The sequence below is a fragment of the Chlamydotis macqueenii genome, chromosome 14, assembly GCF_036417535.1.
Source record: "Chlamydotis macqueenii isolate bChlMac1 chromosome 14, bChlMac1.mat, whole genome shotgun sequence".
Classification (NCBI taxonomy): Eukaryota; Metazoa; Chordata; class Aves; order Otidiformes; family Otididae; genus Chlamydotis; species Chlamydotis macqueenii.
This window is the reverse complement of record NC_141569.1, coordinates 15,536,831-15,551,193: the sequence shown is the minus strand read 5'-3', so window position 1 is coordinate 15,551,193 and position 14,363 is coordinate 15,536,831. Positions and strand designations below refer to the sequence as shown.

The following is a 14,363-nucleotide window of genomic DNA, read 5'->3' as shown; positions in this document are numbered from 1 at the left end:
ACGCTGCAGAGCTAAGTATTCAGAACAATCAGAATGAAAGTTGTCTGCAGTCGTAATTTACTCAGTTGTGCACTGACAGTACAGTCAGTTACACGATGGTCTGTATATACGCACAATGTGTACATCTCTCTGCTTCCTTTAACACATTCAGTGGACCCATTATGGGTATGAATAGCTGCATGGTAAAGGAGACTGTGTTCCAAATACTGCCGTTACGAGGGCACAGATGCTAAAGACAGTATCATGAATTAGTTAAGTATCTATAGGAAAAACAGTGTCCCAACACACACAGCATTAATAAGTGTATTAGTTAGTGACAGATAAGCCACCTGCGTTACAGTGATTACCAAATTTCACGGACTTAGGATGTAGTGAAAACACAAAGTTACCCAAAGAGCAAGGAGAAAAATAAAATATTTTTAGGAGATATGCCTAAGCATAAGTTTTATGAAGTCTTATGGTGTCCTGGAGCACAAGTCTTATGAGAGGCATCTGAGGGAACTGGGGTTGTTTACTCTGGAGAAAAGGAGGCTGGGGGGAGACCTTGTTGCTCTCTACAACTGCCTGAAAAGAGGTTGAAGGGAGGCAGGTGTCGGTCTCTTCTCCCACGTTAACAAGTCACAGGACAAGAGGAAACAGTCTGAAATTGCACCAAGATAGGTTTAGATTGGATATTAGGAAAAATTTCCTCACTGAAAGGGTTGTCAGGCATTGGAACAGGCTGCTCAGAGAGGTGGTGGAGTCATCATCCCTGGAGGTATTAAAAAGATGCGTAGATGCAGAGCTTTGGGACACAGTTTAGTGGCGGACTTGGCAGTACTAGGTTAAGGGTTGGACTTGATCACCTTAAAAGTTTTTTCCAACCTAAACGATTCTATGCCTCACAGCAACAGCTGTTATTGCACCCAAAGGAATATAGTGTTCAGGAAAACTAGGATAACTACATTTTATTCACCAAGTCTCAGAAGTAAAGGCATTACACATGCACTAGTACATTTATTCTGCTCGTGTTTGACTTAGTTCCAACTACACAAACCATGTTCTCAGGTACAGAACTTCCTTTTCTTAAAGGAGATAGGAACATGCAAACAGTTCATGTGGGTTTGCATGTTTCCGGAAAACAGCAAGCCTTCTGCAGAATGCTACTGCATTTATTCTGTCTGGTCACAGTCTCTGACGCAATTCCTACTATTCCAGTCCTTCTGAACTATGCCAGCTCTGTTCCCTTCCTAGCCTGGTTTCTTTTCAGAACCAAATCTCTCATTCTAATAAAGATTTCCACTCCAGAAAGGTCGTTTTGTTTTGGTCCCAAACTAACCCAACCTAATACTCACCACTTCAGCTTCTCCATTCAAATAAACTTTGTGCCTATGTTTAGCTATCCACAGGGCAGTTCCTCTTACCGCCCACTTTCTTGTACAACCAGTATCAGTTCTGTCTGATCGCACTGTTAGCTCCTATGAGATAAAATTTCTCAGAAAATGTTGTGTCTCCCCTGTAGCTCCAAATCATAGTCAATATGTCAGGTGGAGTTCAGCTGGAGTTCCACCCCTCCTCACTTCAGTCTCTTACACACCTCACTGAAATTTTAGGAAAGCCCAGTACCAAGACTATCTAGATACAGACTTAAATTAACTATACATAAACTTCCTTGCTAAGACCACAGGATTTTCATGGTAGATTTTTTCAGCAAAGAAAGGAAGTAGATTTGTTGTAATTTATAGAGCTTCTAAGTTATGTTTACGGATAGAATATAAAGAAAAAAGCACATTAAACCAGAACTGGATAGTTTTCAGCCACCAAGCAAAAAAAAAAAAAAAAAAAAAAAAAAAAAAAAAATAGAAATTTAAAAGCCAAGTGTCTCCAGGAAGCAGGGGAAGAAAATGAAAGGTACAGAAAACAAGCAGAACCGTCAAACAGATTACTCATGTTAAAATAAATAAAGACCAGCAGTAAAACAACAGAAGTAGAGAGGTATATGAAATCTGCACAGGACTTTGAAATTCTGATTATTCACAAACTTTACTTTCCAGAATCACAGAACCGTTGAGGTTGGAAGGGACCTCTGGAGGTCATTTGGTTCAACCCCCTTGCTCAAGCAGGGCCACTGCAGCCAGTTGCCCAGGACCATGTCCAGATGGCTTTTGAGTATCTCTAAAGATAGAGATATTGAAGAGGTAAATACTACATTTTAAAGACTCATTCTTCTAGTAATGTGAAAGGTCCACAGATGCTCATGTTTTACCTTTTCATCAGTTCAGCATTAGTTAAATCCACAGAGCTAACCTGGTTTAAGATCTATTTACAATGCAGTCTTTGAACAAGAAACAGTCTTCAGGTTTAACAATATTCTTATGAATGAAAGAAATACAAACTTATGAAATAACAAGCTCCTGCCTTCCCCCCTGTTTCTTAAGAACATCTGTGTTTATAAAGAGTATTGTTAATGATCTAATACTACCTACTCTGTGGATGATACCAGCTGAGTGGAGATGTTTGATACCACATAGCATTTGGTAAAGAAGATAAGACATTCTTTCATGATCCAATTCCATATGAATAACTTGGCACAAATTTGCATCCATCAGCTCCATAACCAAATATCTAAAGAACAAGAAAGAAAGCATTAAGAAAACTCGAGTCTTACTTTCCATATCAAGTTTAAGCTTAGAGAGATTTTAATAAAAGTCAACTACTTTACAAACATAAGTGTCAAAAAGCTTATGATTTTAAAAAAATCGTGCATGACCAACGTCAAAATTAAATTATTATCTACTCAAATAGTCTTACTATTAAAAATTAAGCAATCAATAGTCCATCACAAGCAAATAGAATTCCATTAGTTTTATAAATGGTAATGCAGAAGAATAATTCTGAGTCTATGCAGCATGAAAAACTAAGACTGACTGAAGCTGATGCATAAATTGCAGATACTGCAATGTATTAGAAAATAATGCTTCTTTTCACTGTATTTTAATTTTAAAAAAACTAAGAAACTTAAGAAAAGCACAGTAAGAACTAAGAAGGAATGATTCATTTTCAGGTTAAAATATCATTCGCTTACCCTCTTCAAACACACACACACTCACCTTTTTACCCACGAAGCCCATTCACAAACCATAACAGCATATTCACTGGAACCTATGAATACCCCACCAATTAAATCACCATGAATCCTTTCTAGACCAACTGACATAGCTTGCATTAAAACAAAACAAAACAAATATATATATATATATATTCAGTTCTTAAGTGAGGCTAAAAATACTGTTGTGCTGATGCAACTGGTATGGCAAAAAAAATGGTATCAGGTTATTCAGACCAGTGGGTCCTGAGGTGACCCATTTAGCTAAAGGACAATGCACACAAACCAGACGCACGAGCAAAGTATAGCAGCCAGATGAGGAAAATGTAAATAATTCTTTCCCACTTTCATCTTATGCATGCAGTGAAACAACTCTCTTGTTCTTTCTTCCAGAAATAAAGACTAATTCAAGGCTAAATTCAGTCTTTAGCTACCCACTGTTTTCAAAGTATGAACTCTGTAGGATACTGGAAATACAGCTTCAGGACTTAGGTCAGTATTTGTCAGGAAAATGAAAACAAAAATCTAGTACTTACACATCCTGAAATTCTTCTAGTGACTTCTGTGGCGTAAATACATTTAATAAACTAATTATCTATAAAATAAAAACAAACATTAGAAGAAACTTCTGCTTTAATTCACATACAAATCCACTACAGCAGAAGTTACCATTCAAAATCAAATGCACACTGTTACTTTACACAATTTGAACGTTACTTGGCTTCCCTTAATTCACACGTGCTGAAAAACCGTCAATTCAGAAATAATTCAAAACTGCAGCATGTATGCCAAAGGAACCAAGACACCCATTTTTTCTTTATAAAGTTATACGACACCTATCTCCCTCCCCAGTGCCTGCAATATATCCCATTCTTTCCTCATAAATAATAATCTCTTATTTTAAATCACATGATGTGAAAATACATATGTATTGTCCATAGCATTTCACTTCTGTTTATCAATAAGTTGTTAGATAGTGCTGCACCCTTGCAGACTCTACCAGTTAAACACTGTATTTCATAAAGATCTTGCCTAAACTCACAAGATTTAACTACAATGCTGTTACAAGAGCCAAATCCACAAACAAATTCACTGCCAAACAGGCTTTCCTGCCGTACAACTTAATAGGGTAAATGCAGTACAGCAAGGCCAGTTCCATAAAGCCGACAGTGATGGTAAACCTATACCAACAGCACAGCAAGAACTTCCTCCTCTTGGCACTTCATCCTCCAAACAGCTTAACCGTACATCGTGGAGAACTGCATTACCCATACATAGCAAATCTTTCCAATCTTTCTCTCGCTATTTTTTCCATTACTTTGGTTTCTAACAGCAAGCAAGAGTAAATCCTGAGCTTCTTAGACAACTTAAAATAATGAGGGATAGAAATATAAAGCCAAACTTACATTTTTGTGATTGACACATTTTAAAAGAACAAGCTCTCTGTAAGCTCTTTTTGCGTGGGTTTGATTCTGAAAAGGACGACTCAGCTTCTTTACAGCAACATTTATTCCAAGGACTGTATCAAATGCAGCACTAGAAGTTTTCAAACACAAACAGCTTGAGTTGAAGACTGCTTGAGGGAAAGGAGGGGGTAAAAGGGAGATGGAAGCGAGGAAGGAAATCAAGATTTGAGACAAAGCATATCCACCACTTTATACTAACTTCAACTAATTTTCACTTAGAAAACAAGCATACTTTAAAATCTACACATTATTTAATAAATAGAAATAGGCTAAACAGAAGCCACTGATACTCATCAGAAGTCTTCCCACCCTTAAGATCGAGTCTGCTGACTCAAGACTTACATTCAAAACCGCAAGATCCAAAAATATTTTAAGCTTATTTGAAATCAAGAAGCATTTCAGTGGCTTAATCTGTATATTTGAAGGGGTTTTTTTGACCCTGCTGCTGACTGACAATCATTTAATATTTGCAATAGAAATTCCTCTTTCCTAAAGGAGAGTCACAACCATGTCTCCATGATCATTCTGCAGACATCAATGCTCTCCTGTATGTGGATAGTTTACAATTATAATTGTAGTGCCTACCAGAAAATTACATTCATCATTTGTTTTTGGGGAAAAAAGAAGAAAAAAAAAAAAATCAATCCATAGAATTGACTAATAAGGAAAACTCAGATTGCAGGAAGCAAGACGAGTTTAAAAGCGAACATGACCATTAATTCTATCTCGTTTTTCAGCTGTGCTTGTTCCTTCCCTCTGCAGTTTGAAGTACAGCTGTAAACACGCTTTAACAGCTGTAGGAATCTAAAGCTAAATTATCTGTATATCCGGAATAAGACTAAAGCAGAAATGTTCTTCATTATTAAAACACAGACTATTCGGCAAAATATATGTGAATTCATACCACAAACTACTCAAGAGTTCCAGTCTTTAAATAGTTCCAGTTTTAAGCAAGCATTCCCACATTACTCTATCTCCATTTAATGTTACTTGCACAGAGTAGGAAAGAACTCTCATTCATATATATTTTCCAAGCACAATGAAGCCCTTTGTGAGCTCCTTCACTATCTCAAGATATGCACAATACCACGCTTAAAAGGACCATCATACTGTAGTACTCTTACAAAAAGTACAGCTCCTCTGTGATAACAATACTCCAATTATAAGAAGTTTACCAGCATAAAGTCACTCCTTTCCCTACTGGAAAAAACACCACCACCACAAAGCAGGGTTCACCCGTGAGATGTTGTGTTTTCTTGGAGGCACATCCCAAATTTGAATAAATGTGCCATTTGCTCTAAAGGCTTGCTAGTATTTATTTCAACTCAGTTCTGTGAAATACCTAAGTCATTACTCAATGATGCAATTACTCTCAGATGTAAAGCCTTATCTCTGTGCAAAAAAAAAAAAAAAAAAAAAAAAAAAAAAAAAAAACACAAAATGGGAGGAAGGCAATTGGCCAGAAAACTGGAGAAATTATTTTCCTCCCAAATATGAAAGCACTGATGTTTCAGTATTCATTTCACCTAGAAGATGGTATGTATAAATTTGAAAGTTTTGCATATGTTAATGACTCTAACTACACTTGGGAATTAATATAAAATCAATAACCAAGAGGGTCTGCATAAATTAGTTGTTCAAGTCAATCACAGGTCAGCAGTGGACAAAGGAGCAATTTTAAGGGAAGTGTCCCACTGCAATCTGACAAATCAGTTGCAAGGCTCAGTCTGAGCACATGTGAAAAATTCCACCTGAATCTCTTATTTTGCTCACCTACATGGGAGTGACTTAACATTCCATCTCAAGGGGGAAAAAAAAAAAAAGAAAAAAAAGGGAAAAAAAAAGAAAAAAATAAGCTGTCTGCTACCTACACAATCCAGGGGGAAGAATTTAAAACAACAGACTAGTAGAAGAAAAAAATGGTAAAAAATTGTGCGAGCTTGCGTTTTATTTAATTTACCAAGAAATAAAATACAGAATATAACCTCTATTACGATTAAGACCACACTTATGAATAGCACATAAAGGAACAGAAACAACCATGGATGTCCCTGGTGTTAAATTTCCTTCCCCATCCCAGCTCATTTGAATTCAAAAGAGACTTTTCCATCATGGTAACAGTTTCAGACACAGATTTTTTAAAAGTGGATTGGTCATAGCCTGCCCGGTTATCACCTTGGCTACTAACAGAACAACCATAAATTATTTCAGCGTCTGGTATCACAGAAGAATCTCAACGTCTACCCCGCCGTATAACAGCCACTCCAGTTTGACCACAGTGCGTTCTAACAGGCTCTCCACCGCACCTGTGACAGCTTTGCATCTTGAGCAAACATTTTAGTATTAAAAGTAGTCATGTCATATATCATGACATTATTCACGAAACATTATGATCTAAATTATAGCAGGAAGTCACACTTCACTTCTGCAGGCAAACGACCTTTGCTTTGAACTGTAATACACTACTACTACTGCCGCTGGCTCAGCCAGTTCCACTTCCCCAACCCTGTCCCTACTGTCCAAGCAGGAGTTTGCACTTACCCTGACTGCTTCTTCAAGTGCAGCTGTAAGTAAAGTTATCAACACAGTCAAAGCTGTGCTATTTATAAGATCATGGTTTTGCTGCACTGCGGGATAAAAGAAATATACTGGGACAGAAAAACCAGATTCGCTAGAAAATTCAGGGAATTATGGACAAGAATGAAAAAAAGATGTCAGGAAGTCAAAGACAAAAATTATTTTTCAAAAGAATAATTTTGTGTATGTGATCATTCAGTCGTAAAGAGCTTGTAAGGCTTTAAATGTATTAATAGTTAGGAACAAAGTCGTACAGGAAGTCATGTATAAAAGTGTGTTTTGTATATAACACACAAAAGGTATACCCCGTTTCTCTCAGAGTCTCTTTGCAGTGTGAGCTAGAAATACCCTCTATGCAACAACTGAGTTCTTTTTTCATCTTCCTACAACTTTTGTTCATCGCTTTTCCTAAGTATGTATTTTTAAATTACTTATTTTCCTAAATTTTAATAGCAAAGAAAAAAACTAAGCAAAAGCAATATCAGTAGAGTTTCCCATTAATATTTTGACAAAAAAAGAAGAAAAATTCAGACCTCCCCTAGCTGAAGTGGTACACACAGTATTAAAAATTTCTCACTAAACTCCAGAAATACTTTTCCTACTTTATATGTTAAACACTTAATGATAAAAAAAACCATCACATCTGTGTGTCACACTACTGACTTGACAATTTTTCCAGCCAAACATGACAGGATAGCACTTAGCTTACACTGAATTTTCTACATCCCAGTATTTTCTGTCTTTCCTTTGTGTACTATAAGGCATTTTAGGAGAAATTAAGATTTTGCAGCCTCTTCAGCTTGGACAGTTTTCAGATGTTTCACATGAAGACGAAAATTTATGCAATGTTTCACTCTGTTGTTCCATAAATCAAGTATTCTCAGAACAAGTCAATAAATCAGATCGTTCCTCCTTCTTCCCAGAACATTGACCTTAACACTACTCTAACTTTATTTTGAAGTAGACACCCAGTTTAAGCCACATAGTTTAGAAATATACTACTTCTAATGAAAGGGGGAATGGCTACAACCGCTGTAAATTCCTGCATGCTATCTAGAACAGGCATAACTTTAAGAATATTTATACCTGGAAAATGTCAGCACTATACTAAATTTTACCCAAACATTAATAACCAGGATCTAGGATGCCTATCCCCTCATCACTCAATCCGCTAAAGAATAAAATATAATGTTCTCATTTTGCTTAGTTTTCACCTATTAGCAGGGCAATAGGGGTATCGAAATAATTTAAGAACAAAGGTGTGTTCTCACAAAAATGCACTCTTTTCCTACATATATAACGCATTACGGTTATCAAAAGGCCAAAAAGACAGCAGGTGCTGTATAAGGAGTTGCTCACAATACGTGAGTCATCACACTTACTCTGCAGAATTTATAGATGAAGAGGAACTGCAGACTGGATTTAAAGCATGAGCAGCCCACCATGTGTTGTGATTAAGTCTAATATTAGAGAGCTCCTGAGCCTGTTTGCTCCCCTGTGTATGGAATTAAAAAACGCATCAATAAACATTTCTGCTGTTACCAAATAAGTCCTGCCCAACAAAACAAGGGCTGGCAGTAAGTCGTGTAGAATGGATTGCCGCAGTCTAAAAAACATTTGAAAACGTTTACCTTTAGCTGGCCCAGAGGTGTGGTGCCATACAAGAGACTAAGGTTCAGGATCAGACTAACGACTCTCACGTCCTCGGCCAGTGGAGGCTGGACACATAGCTGAGGTGACACACCAAGGAAGAGCCGGCCAGCCCAACCCCTCACACAGCATCCCTTTCTGGTTAATCCATGGAGTGACAATGACACTGATTTGCCTCATCCTGCCAGTTAATGGCAAGGCACTGCATTGATGGCTCCTAGAAACGGACAGGAGTGATTGGGAATAAAAGGGGGGGAAAAAAGGGGGCCATGATGAAGAAACGAGTAAAACCCAGAATCTCTCACTATCGCATTGTCACACCTTACACTGCAATATCATAACTACATGGGGATTGTGAGAACTAGAAACAAAAATAAAGTGGTTAATTAGAAGGAAATTTGTTGACAATTTTAATTTATGCAGTTACCTCAATATTAATTTTCCCTTACAAGCAAAACAAAAAATAGTTTTGCACATAAATTCTAAAACATCTGCCTGCTATAGTTTACTTACTCCATAACCCTGTAGCAAGAGACAGAAATTATCATTGGTATTTGACATTTTGGCACGTCTATCAGGAATACATTCTAAATTTTGTTTAAATATAAAATGCTATAAATATAAAACAAGTATTTACTACTCACCAAACAATGCCCTGTGCCCCTGATCCTATGGGCTTCAATTGCTGGTAACGTTTTAGTACAGTGAACGTTGAATCTGCAACTTGAACACTGTAAAACTGACTATCACATTTACTGTCACTCATGGTGTAGTGTCATGTAGTTTTCTCTCAAGGGCCTAGTGAAGTTTTCAAGATCTTAAATAAAAAGAAAGAAAACAAACATTCAGTTTCTTAACCAATTCCAGACAGACGAGTTAAAATATGTATAATATGTTTTTCAATACATACAGTTTTTTTCAATAGCATACCACTAATTAAGCATTCTTTCAACTTTGCGTATTACCACTGCTAATGAATAATACTTGCAGATAGATAGCAAATAATTAGAGCCTTCACAGACCTGGGTAAATGCATGTTTCTATTCCAACTTCTGAAACAAAAAGCAGCTAAGTAAACAACTGTAAAAACAAACAAAACCACCCAAATCCAACAACTCACTCTACTCCTTGAAGGATACTCCCTAACTTAGAATTACTACTATGTGCTAGGAGACTGCATTAATTTCTATATTATAGGAAAAAGAAATAATAAATAATGTCTTTGAAACACTGATAATACAGATAAATGCAACAGCAAAAACCCATGGCGTCCACAGACACAGAGACAGGGTTTTAATAAGACTTGACTACAACTGCAAAATAGGTTTGAAACAAAACAACTGCCCCAAAATCCCCATGGCTCCTGCAGTCTCTCCAACAGTCCCTTTCAACCTAGTTCAGTAGGAAATTTCAGGCAGGGCTCTGCCCCCTCATCTCTGCCAGGCAACCCTTCCCTGATCCACACCTATCGCAACCCCCCTCCCATTTTAAACACACCGTAACATCCGATGCTACCAGTTCGTGTACTTATGAGTCCTACAAGAATGAGAGTTTTGTGCTGTAGTCTGAAAAGACTTTCAAGCCATAATAAAGAATAAGTTGTACACATCTGTCAAGAATGAATTAGAGGCAGATAATTACATCCAACAGCAAGGTAATGGACTAAATCTCTTTAGCTCTGAAGTGCTAGAGTAATGAGAGTACAGACCTTGAGTTTTCTGGGGCCTGCCTGCCTCCTTCTTCCAAACCTTACAAGAAAATTACCTTAGTAATTACTGAAGAGGTCTCTAACAAATTCTCCTGGTTTTAATTTCACATTCACTATGACAGATAGCATCATTACAGGCCAGAGTAAGTTGTACAGTCAAGTATTCCTTGAAACAGGAAATGAAAGCAGATCACCTTGCCCCAGAGCAGCTGTCCTAACCACCGGCCTGTACAACGTCTGGTTTGGGTAAAGCAAGAGCCGCTAGTCTCTCTCTCTTCACCTGCCTACGGAATATTTGTGAGCCAATGCAAAACAGAAAAGCCCCAAGAGCAACCCAGAAGCCCATCCTAGAAGGGCATTCAGCCACACAAATAGCTTTTGGTTGCTTGAAGAATTAGAATTTGGACCTCTCTCTTCCTAGGCGCACGTAGAAGAGAGCAGCATCTTCTCCATGGCTTAAGCCACCAGATAAACTCCAAGAAATCTGCAAGTGAAACAAGTGACAGATCTACAAATCCTAATAAACAGTGGGTTTAAACTGGTAATGGTTAGTCTTAAGAGATTATCAAAAAACATCTAGAGTCTCTTTTAACTTTCAGTTTCTCAAAATCTAAGCAGCATTTTAAAAAGTAGATATTCAACTTGCTCATCTCTGGCAGCAATTTGGACAGTAAGTTTACTTGATATTTCCTCTTAAAAGCTTAAGAAAAAAAGTAGAGGAGAAAGGATCTGCGAAGGGAAAATCTGAGCTACCAACTTTCTGCCTCTGCCACAGCAGTAGTAGGGGGAGGAAGAAAAGTACATGTCTCAGACAATATTTTTAGGAGCAGTCAGATGCAGTTCCACATTCAGCTCACACTGAGTCCAAAATGCTGCTCAACCCTTCCTGCTACATCCTGGCAACAACCCCACTCTTCCTCATGAACCTTGCTGTTATTCCAAAGCAACAGACTCTGAAGTACCAATTTTTTGACAAACAGCCACTGAGCAGTCATAGCATTTTCAGTGAATCTTCATACACTGGAAGAAGGGTACAGCTGGAAGGTCAAGATCCTATCTCTGAAAAAGACAGAGCAAAACTAAAAAAGTATAGATTTTACATAAGCTACGAATCAAGTTAAAAATCCGTTAGCTATGTGAGAACTACGCTGTACCTCTTCATGGGTTAACGAAAAACTTTTCTGTAACAGAGATAAAGAAGCAGGGGAAAAGGAAGTTATCCTGAACCAGAGAAACCTTCCCTTTAAGGAACCTACTCTGTACAAAGCCATCTTTTAAAAATAATTTAGACATTGGGGTAAGCTCTTTAGACAAGACTTAAAGAGGGAATCAGGCTTCACAACACACAAGTTTCATGTATTCTGTGATCCTTTGCAATGCACCGTGCTAAGTACCCAGCTTCTTCATAAGCTGAGCCCTAATTTTTACTTGGGCTGCAAGCTGCTTGGATGCATCAGGACATGTATCATTTCAGACATACACATTAATGTAAAATTAGATGCCTAAGGATTGTAGCTGTTCACTGGACTTCAGACAGAATCTATCTTGGGGGCAAGATCCCTCAAATAAAAACAGATTTCCCCTTGCTCAAGGGAAAAGTGTATCTGGGAAATAAGTTACTTCATCCTGAACTGTTACTCCCCTACCTGAAATAATTTGATTCACCACTCCAACTAACATATTCCATGCTTCTCCCTACACAGGATTTTTTTGAAAGTAGGCATTATTTCCATTTCTGAAATATAAGTTCCCATTTATGGCTTCCTAGCTGCAGCTGTACCAAACAGGACCAGCAGCAAATGTAAAAGTCACTGGATGGTCAGCAAACATACTTCTGCGTATTGATACTGGCATGTTACTCAATCACAATGTTTCAAGATGTTTTTCTATTTTAGAGCATGCACAAGACGCATATAAACTGAGTGTTGGTTAAACTTGCTTACACAACTGGGGAAATTTAAGAATCACAAAGCTGACTGAGCACATCACATGTAGGAAACTTACAGGAGCGGTTTTCAACCTGTGGTTCATGAAAGATAACTAGAAAAATAACCAACACACCAAACCTACCATGAGTAGGCTTACGAGTTGTTATATGGAATTCCACTAAGAAATTTTTAGAAGTTGAAAGCAACTGCAGTATAGCATACATCCTGTATTAAACATGTCACTTCCCTAAAAGGCATTTATTAAAATGGCAACTTATTATTAACCAGATCTGTTCTCTGGATATCTTCAAGTAAAAAGCTTCTGAAACAAACAGGTTGTAGCAGTTGGGAACACATTCCCAGGGATGTTTTGGTTACAGGAATGTTACTGCTGTCAATGAAGCATAAGAACATCAACAAGCTTAGCTTTATTTTTAAGCCTCAAGATAAAATTCTACTGCTGACAGAATGAATAGACAATGAACATACATTTATGCAAAAAAAAAAAAAAAAAAAAAAACCTGCAAAAACCTGGAAATTCTGTGCAGGAAATCTCCTCCCATTCTCTTATTCACGCTTGCAAATGCACTTCAGATTCAAGTGTGCCCTTCTAAGGACTATAATCCAATAGCGCTAGGTTTTGGGTTTTTTTAAAATCTTTACAGCACTATATATATCAACAGGTGAGAGTCCAAGTACAAAATCACAGCAAGTTACCTCCTACCCCTGTACTCACAACCCTTGAACAGTCTTACCAGAGGCAAGGGTAGCAAAGCAGTAGCTGAGTAACGTCAATTGCTTACAGCAGAGTTCAGAGGTATTCTGTACCTGTTTAGCTTTTTGAAGACCCGACCTTTTTCTTTAAGCAACTCGAACTATTACTGACCAAAGAGTTTACCAACTACCTGTTACAGTATCGTTCGGCTGTGAAACATCCACTGCAAACCGATACTGGATGTATCTCGGCGCCCCAGCTAGGGCGAGCCGGTGGAGAGAGGGGGGAAAGTTTAAAGGTGCATCTGCTGCAACCAATTACGCTGTGGTAAAATTATGTAACAGCCACACAACTGAGCAAGAGCGCTTCTTACATCTCTTCTAAAACTTCTGCTGAGAAACCGCTTCGCCTCAAGAGAAAGCTCAGCTCCGCTCCGCTCGCGTTGCGCGGAGAGGGGCGCGCAGGACGGGCCCGTCCCTCGGCTCGGCCGCGCTCCCTTCGCCCCTCTCCGGGCGGGGGGCGCTTCCAGGAGGCGCCGAGCGCCGGCTGCACACGGCGGCACCGGCGGGGCGGGACCCCGGCCCCTCGGCGCGCCGGGGCAGGGGGCGATCCCGCCCCGGGCCGGACACGCAGCAAGAGGGGAGAAGGCAGAGAGGCAGCGCCCAGGGGAGTGGAGCGGGCGCGGCTCCCGGCGGGAACGGAGCGGCCCGGGGCCGGCACTGCGGCACGGGGAAGGGCGGGGGGCTCGGCCAGGGCAGTCCCACAGAGGAGGCGCGGCGGAGGAAGCAGAGGGTCCCCCAGCCCGGCCGCCTCACCCTCCCCGCTTCCCTCCCTCCCGCTCGGCCGGGCCCGGGGCAGCGGCAGGCGGGGAACCCCGGCTCTGCCCGAGCCTCGGCGGGCGGGGCCCGCGGGAGAAGCCGGGGACTCCGGTCACCAGAGGGCCAGCCCCGCGGCCGGGAGCTCGGCCCGCTCCAGCTGCGGCCCCGCCGCCCGCAGCGCTCCCCTCACGGCGGCCCCCTCACCGTCGCCTCCCGCGGTCGGGCTTCGGCGGGACGGGACGGGGCGCGGCGCTCGCGGGCCGCGGCCGCCTCCTCCTCCGGCGCGCAGACCGGCCCCAGCCACAATGGCCTCCCGCTGCTCCGCACAGGCCGCGCCAGGCCTGCGCCCGCTGACAGACAGTGGCTCAGCCCAATCGTAGCCCCCCGTCGACGCCGCTCAGCCAATCGAGCTCTGG

General features: G+C 40.2%; 1 protein-coding gene across 13 annotated transcripts in view; it reads right to left on the bottom strand.

Annotated features, from left to right (window-relative positions):
* The window catches only part of MAPK9 (mitogen-activated protein kinase 9), a 30,767-nt gene extending 16,493 nt beyond the window's left edge, over window positions 1-14,274 (bottom strand). For 3 of the 13 annotated variants that reach the window (XM_086759257.1, XM_086759261.1, XM_086759262.1), the window contains exons 1-5: window positions 14,152-14,274; window positions 9,423-9,595; window positions 4,492-4,621; window positions 3,622-3,680; window positions 2,466-2,604 (exon numbers count right to left, since the gene is read on the bottom strand). In XM_086759257.1, the coding sequence (XP_086615383.1) occupies window positions 2,466-2,604; window positions 3,622-3,680; window positions 4,492-4,621; window positions 9,423-9,544 (450 nt within the window). In that variant the 5' untranslated portion in view covers window positions 9,545-9,595; window positions 14,152-14,274. Of the gene's footprint in view, window positions 1-2,465; window positions 2,605-3,621; window positions 3,681-4,491; window positions 4,662-6,726; window positions 6,793-7,092; window positions 7,123-8,759; window positions 8,996-9,422; window positions 9,596-10,893; window positions 10,960-13,242; window positions 13,285-13,502; window positions 13,700-14,151 lie in introns of those variants that run through there. The other 10 variants (XM_086759258.1, XM_086759259.1, XM_086759260.1 and 7 more) reach the window with 10 other exon arrangements.
* Between the last annotated feature and the right edge of the window lie 89 nt (window positions 14,275-14,363).